Here is a 7,500-nt window from a genome sequence, read left to right as displayed (position 1 = left end):
GTTCGATATTGTGTGCTTAGTATGGTAAATAAGAATCAGTTATAGTGAGTTGGACTTCCTAGAATCAGGAGTTAGTAAATAGCGACTACTTTCTGGATGAATTTGTGAGCGGGAATATTAAAGTGTGGCGTTGTTAGTTTACGTTATGATGTAAACAGAGCCTCATGTCAACAAACACAACGTTGCCATATTTGTCAAACGTGTGTCATGTCTCACAGTAATATCGTCGATAACGAAATTATTATCTTTATGGTGCTGAAGGATATGATGGAGTTGAAGCCAGACTTGTAGATTCCATAGTTATTGCCAGACAATTTTATTCAGCTGAGGAAACCTTGCCTCACTATATCAACCCATTTGGTACCGTGATACTCTTTACATATTTTGTACTGGCTAAGATCACATCATCATATGCGACTGAAAAGGTTAAGTCATCTTTATAAACACCATTAACATTGTAAAATTATTTAGAATTGATAGTCGATAAAGCCTTATTTTCGAAAAAGGAGATGTCATCAATGTAAGGGGATTAGGCTTTTGATTCTTCGATACAGTGACGATTTTTCTATTTTCTATTTTGGTGAACTACAATTTATTTCATTCCGAAGAGGCATCGCTTCCTAGAGCTGACGTCGATTTTATTTATTTATTTATTTATTTATTTGTTTGTTTGTTTGTTTGTTTGTTTGTTTGTTTGTTTGTTTGTTTGTTTGTTTGTTTGTTTATTTATTTATTTATTTTTAGGTTTGCTGAGGAGTCACAAGGGACTCAACCTGCGACTCTGATATTTGGAGAGAAGTGGCATCACTGTCTATGTTGAAAGAAACTGTGATTTAAACATCTCGAAATGTGGCAACACTGGCTTTGTTTACAATATGAGATAACCTAAACGAGCAGTGTCGATTGATAAGTGCACTAATGCATGGCCAGCTTAATGCCTGATCAAACACTAATGGAAGCGGTAACGCTGGGACTGAGATGTGATATTGTTTACATTTGCGAAAATCTATGTGAAGAGTCTATCTATAATGGTTTGTCGGGTGCGATGAGGTGGAGGAGACTATCACACTAGGCTTCCACGGGCTTCACCGGCGTCGACAGTTGAGAGTTCGTTTGAGTAAAAACGACTTCGGTTACAATATTTTATCTTTCGGATCTCCAAATATCAAATTATCTTTCTGTCATATAGTATAGCAAAGCTGAAGGATGAACTGAAAGATTGTAAAACTATAAGAATGTTAGACATACTGTTGAAATGTTCTCAAAGAAGTCTAGATTTCTGTAACGAAGTCATATTCTAGTTGTTCCAATGGAGGTTGGAGGTTAAAATGTCGGAGGAAAAATAGCTCAGTGTGATAGACCCTCTAGTGCCTTTAGACTCTGTTCAGGTCTTGTTTTGGGTCTTGTCTGTCGATTTGTTGATTTTATGTATCAAAGTGTCAGTAGTGTAATGTTTCTTTGGCGTAGAAAATGAAATCAAATCGGAAATCAGGAAGAAGAAGAAAAAAGAAAAGAAAAAGAAAATCAGAAGGAAAAGGAAAGACGATGACAGCAACTGGGAAATACATTTTTTTTTTTTTTTTTGCCTGCTAGTGTTTGTTTACATTTGTGTATCTGTCCTCTTCATGGTCCCAAAGGTCGCCAGAGAGTGTGGTTTCGCCATGGAAATCCATCGTCAACATTCCTTAGTACGATGGTGTTGCTTGCAGACTTATACTATCTAAAGACGTTATCACATTAGGCAATTTTTCCTTCGACTTTTGTCCCGCAGTTTTCGGGAAGGAATCCGACATGCTGGAAGACATTACATTTCCTCCGGTACACCAAATTCCATGCTATGTAAATTATCGAGAAAACAAAATAATTTGCCAGAGAGTGATTTTACGGCCGAAAAAAAAGTGCTGAAGGTGGGTGATATCACCGATTAATCGGAGGTAGGATGAAAAATAAGTGTGACACTCCGACCACCAACATCGAACGAATCTGCGGTATCCACGTAAAATGTGCCCAGTGTGATACAAAGGCCTGTGCTGACATTTCAACACAATGGCTCCCTTCAAAGATTTTGTTCTGGCTGCCATGAAATGATTTTCCTCAACCGAGGGCGGAGGGCGGGGGGACCCCGTGATGGTGCGGCCCCAATGAGGGTCCGGACCCCCGACCCTGGGCCCGGGACCTGAAGGAGGTCGTAAAAGGACCCCATGCAATGGCCGACGAAAGGTTCGCCTCCCCACCAACCTCCATTCCAGGATATTGGATCACTGTACAGCTCTGTTCGTGGTAGGCGGCAAATGATTTTATTAATGGGGTGATGATGAGGTGACTGTCGGGTCTCAAAGGGGGGGAGAGAGAGAGAGAGAGAGAGAGAGAGAGAGAGAGAGAGAGAGAGAGAGAGAGACAGGGCTGAGGACTTCTCAACCGAGGAATGAAATCGCGAGGCGGCTATCATAGCATCATCTACACAATGCTCCATGACACTGATATAACCCTTGAAGAAGACGATTGACCACGTGCATAGGTATTGTCGAAGATCAATGGAGTTCTTGGGCCCACTGGGCCCACTTCGATCACTTGCTCCTACAAGAGGTCAGGGGTTATAAGTAGCAATATATGTGACCTTTTTCTTCCCAGACCGGGTCAATTCGCCCGGACAATAAGAACAAACAAACAAACAAACAAACAAACAAACAAACAAACAAACAAACAAACAAACAAACAAACAAACAAACAAACAAACAAACAAACAGACAAACCTCCTCGTTTTTGTCGTTTGTTTTTAAGTGTCTAGGTTTATGGGTTGTTGGATAGTTTAGGGAATTTAATTAGTTTATATTTGGACTTTTCATTAGAATAGTCACAGAAAAGAGGCAAGATTTTGGTATATAAATATCACTAAATATTTGTAAATTTGTGTTTAGATGAGGACGCTTCATTATTATAGTGTAACATAATCTATACACAAAAAAGTTTAAATGTTACAAATGTAATTAATTTCAGAATAAAAACACCTTTACAATGGCTTCAAATCAAGGATTTTTCAAAAACAAATGACTGTGGAAAGACACGGTTGTTCTTTGCAGAGCCTCGCGTTATTTTTTCATTTACTTTTTGAAATCTAAGTTTAAGTTAGTTAGAAGGCAGGATAGATAAGATGGGGGAGAGGGAGGGAGGGGGTGTTTGGGGGTTTAGTGTAAGGAAAGAATTAAACGGAAGGAAGTTAGAGCTATGATAGATGTGGGGCAGACCCGCTTGTTCGGTTACATTTTTAAGTGATAGAGAGAAGTGTATTATATGTTTCTATTATCATTATCAAAGACATTTGGAAGAGTGTGGGCAGGGGAAGGAGAAGGTAAGAATAGAGAAAATAATTTGAGATAGTTGCAGGAAAACTTTTATCATCCATTTTCTTTAGTTTAAATGGTAGAAAGTAGTGTAGTGGGCTTTTCTATTGTTGTTGTTATTATGATTGTTGTTATTGTTATTATTGTTGTTTTTGTTGTTATTATTGTTATCATTATTATTGTTGTTATTGTTATGGTTATTGTTGTTGTTGTTGTTATCATCATCATCATCATCATCATCATCATCATCATCATCATCATCATCATCATCATCATCATCATCATCATCATCATCAATATTGTTTATTGTTATTGTTATTATCATTGTTATCGTTATTATTATTGTTATTATCATTGTTATTATTATCATTATTATTATTATCATTATCATTAATATTATTATCATTATTATTATTATTATTATTATTATTATTATTATTATTATTATTATTATTATTATTATTATTATTATTATTATTATTATTATTATTATTATTATTATTATTTTTATTATAAAAAACATCTGGAAGAGGTTGGGTAGAGGGAGAAGGAATGAAATAGTGAATAGATGTCTGAGATTGACGGGTGATGGACGGTCAACTTGCCATGCTCAAGCCTGAAGGGGATTCTTCACAAGTATAAATAGAAATTGTAAAAATGGAATGGTATTTTGAATATCTCAGTAGACATTGACAACGGAAAATAGAGGCGATATTTTTAGGAAGTTATTAAAGAATTTCCGTAATATTTTTACATTTATTTCTAAATAAGGACGTTCCACTCATGTAGTTTTACACAATTCATTAACACGAGCCTAAACTGAATAAGAATAAGAATAATTTCAAAGTGAAAATGCCATTTTACTTTGGATTAGATTCGAAGGGTTAGTAAAATAATTGGAAACTCACATTTTTTGGTTCATTTTTCTTTTACAGTCATTTTTTTATATTTTTCCATTAAGCTTGGTCGAGTTTTAATCTATAGTTTTGGCTGCTTGTTTTAAGACAGATTCTCTCTCTCTCTCTCTCTCTCTCTCTCTCTCTCTCTCTCTCTCTCTCTCTCTCTCTCTCTCTCTCTCTCTCTCTCTCTCTCTCTCTCTTTCTCTCTATCACACGTGATGAATATAACAGAGGTAGATACTGGTGTAGATAACAGAGGTAGATAATGGTGTAGATTGTAGGAATGTGTGCTCATGGACTACGTTGGGTTCCATAAGGTTATATATAGTTGCATAGGACGCTATGTACCATTGCGCGTTAAATTTGAAAATTAATTAACAACCTCAGCCAATTGGTACTCGAACCATTGGTTGTACGACTGCTTATCACAGAACAATGACGTTACCATTGTACCACGCAGAGTTGTACAACGGTGACGTCACTGCTTTGTGATAAGCAGTTTCTCAGCCAGCGTTTCAAGCTTAGTGTCAGATTTTGTTAATCCATTTGACGTAATTTCACAAACTTGAAATATATTGAATTTGATTCTGATGAAACAATTACCGTCTTTTGTTTCTCTGACCAGAAACCCGGAGCCCCGTTGCAGCCGGCACAGATCCTCTCAGGGATGAAACGTTTGATTACTGAGTTGTATTAGGGGTGGAGTTGCTTCCATCCCACCGCATGTTAGAAACATGTCGGGATCTGTCGCCGGTTGCTATATGTGGTAAAGGGGTAGAAAATACTGAGGAATAGAAAAAGAGATCGCAGGGAGCGAGCGCCAGATCCTCGGGACTGCATCTCCAGGTGAAGGGAGGGGGAGATGATCATACCCGGCGTCTGTTTTGTAGGGCCGCCATTTTGGTAAGCCGCCTTTCCGTGGGGGAGTAAGAACGAGGGGGTTGGAGAGATACTATGCAGTGCAAAAGAGGTATTCTGCATTCATTCATTTGTATGTGTATACATATCTATATGCAAAGTAGACCACTTGGAAAAAGAGACTAACGAAGTAGAGCGCTTTCGTATATTACATCTTCAGTGCACTGAAGATGTAATATACGAAAGCGCTCTGCTTCGTTAGTTTCTTTTTCTAAGTGGTGAGCGCTTTCGTATATTACATCTTCAGTGCACTGAAGATGTAATATACGAAAGCGCTCTGCTTCGTTAGTTTCTTTTTCCAAGTGGTCTACTTTGCATAAGTGAATACACGTACCCGTGATCTTATTAGCACATATTTATATAAATTCTTATTCATTCATTTATTCTCTCATTTATTCATCTATTTTGAGGGGATGGAGAAGGGGAGACAGAGGGGGCGTAGAAGGGAAACAGAGAGGGAGGGAGTGGATGGAGGAAGGAAGGGGGAGAAGGGGGAGGGGGGAAGGGGGGAGGGAGAGGTTGGGGGGTGATGTCACTCCACCCTGGTCTGAAGACAAGAGGTGACAAGGGCAAATCTGTACTTGTACACCCGTGTGTGTTTATGTACATCACAAATGTACATAAAGTGTACAAGTACACTCGCAGGCACGAGGTAAGTTTAAGGGACGGAATCAGTCACAGGGACTGGGCCCCACGAGCGTAGAGCCTTTCCCGTATATTGTAAATAATGTTGATAGATGTTAATGTAAATGTACACTAAGGGATTTTTTCTTCCTTATAAGGTGGGGATGGTTGAGTCAATGTACAACACACCCATCTCATTCCCCTTCCTCATCCACTCAGAATGGAATAGGAAGAGGATGAGAACATCCACTCAGAATGGAATATGAAGAGGATGAGAACATCCCTTTGGGGGCCATCGTCCTTCTCATCCGTTCACATCCTCCTTTCATCCAATTCCATCTTCTGTGTTCCCTCTTCCTTAATCGATATTCCACACACATATAAAACCTTTTTCATTCTATTCATTCCATTCCATTCTTGATCTTCTCAAGCTTAGTCCATCCGCCTCTGATTCTCATTCTCTTTGTTGGTATTTTTTCTTTCATGCCCATACCACTTCAGCCCATGCCACTTCATGTCTATACCACTTCAGGCCCATACCACTTTAGCCCGTACCACTTCATGCCTATACCATGCCCATACCACTTCATGCTTATACCACTTCAGCCCATACCACTTCATGCCCATACCACTTCAGCCTATACCACTTCAGCCCATACCATGCCCATACCACTTCAGCTCATACCACTTCATACCCATACCACTTCATGCCCATACCACTTCAGCCCATACCACTTCATGCCCATACCACTTCAGCCCATACCACTTCACCCCATACCACTTCATGCCTATACCACTTCATGCCCATACCACTTCAGCCCATACCACTTCAGCACTGCTCTACCCGATCCGATATCTTCCGATATCTTCTGATATCTTCCGATATCTTCCGATATCTTTCTTTCCACACTGTTCTTTGTCTCACCATCACATGTCTCACTGTACCCATCCTTATAACACGTAAAAGAAAACTTGTCTCTTTTTCGCACGTATCGACTGTTCGTCGTGCGCCGTCCACGACACGACGTCGAGTATCCATGATCGCCTTCACGCGTGGCCATGGCCGTGACGTGTGAAAGCGTCCATAGACATCCATGGTTATTTGAGAACACGACGTCGTGTCGTGGACGGCCTACGACCAACAGTCGATACGTGTGAAACGACCTTTTCCAAATCTTATTTTGCTTTTCTTTCGAAAGTAAACAAGGAAGTTCAGGAGCCTACGCCTTGAGGCGCTGAATGACTACGGCCGAAACCGTCACCTTTGATCTATTATGCGCTTTAAGAAATTTTGGGGCAGGTAATTAACAGACCCTGCTGGGAATCATAGAGGAGTGCGGGACTCGAACCCAGAACTAGGCGAATGCGAGACCAGCACGCTACCAATGACGCCGCCAGGGCACAGAGGCGAAACTGCTGACAAAAGAGTTTCAGTACTTATGAAGCTCTGTCAGCGCTGACGTGGCTATCATTCTATTTCAGTAAAGAGAACGAGAGCTGAACTAGGGTTATCATTCTATTTCAATAAAGAGGAAAAGAGCTGAACTAGGGCTATCATTCTATTTCGATAAAGAGAAAGAGAGCTGAACTAGGGCTATCATTCTATTTCAATAAAGGGGAAAAGAGCTGAACAAGGGCTATCATTCTATCTCAATAAAGAAAAAGAGAGCTGAACTAGGGCTATCATTCTATTTCAATAAAGAGAAAGATAGCTGAAC

General features: G+C 39.6%; 1 protein-coding gene across 1 annotated transcript in view; it reads right to left on the bottom strand.

Annotated features, from left to right (window-relative positions):
* Positions 1-2,037, bottom strand: part of LOC143035553 (protein Wnt-7b-like) — a 32,003-nt gene extending 29,966 nt beyond the window's left edge. The window contains exon 1 of the mRNA XM_076202420.1: positions 1,973-2,037. Within this exon, the coding sequence (XP_076058535.1) occupies positions 1,973-2,037 (65 nt within the window). The remainder of the gene's footprint in view (positions 1-1,972) is intronic.
* Positions 2,038-7,500: the final 5,463 nt, after the last annotated feature.

This window comes from Oratosquilla oratoria, chromosome 19, assembly GCF_046742065.1.
Source record: "Oratosquilla oratoria isolate Oo_2021 chromosome 19, ASM4674206v1, whole genome shotgun sequence".
Classification (NCBI taxonomy): Eukaryota; Metazoa; Arthropoda; class Malacostraca; order Stomatopoda; family Squillidae; genus Oratosquilla; species Oratosquilla oratoria.
This window is presented reverse-complemented; position numbering and strand designations above follow the sequence as displayed.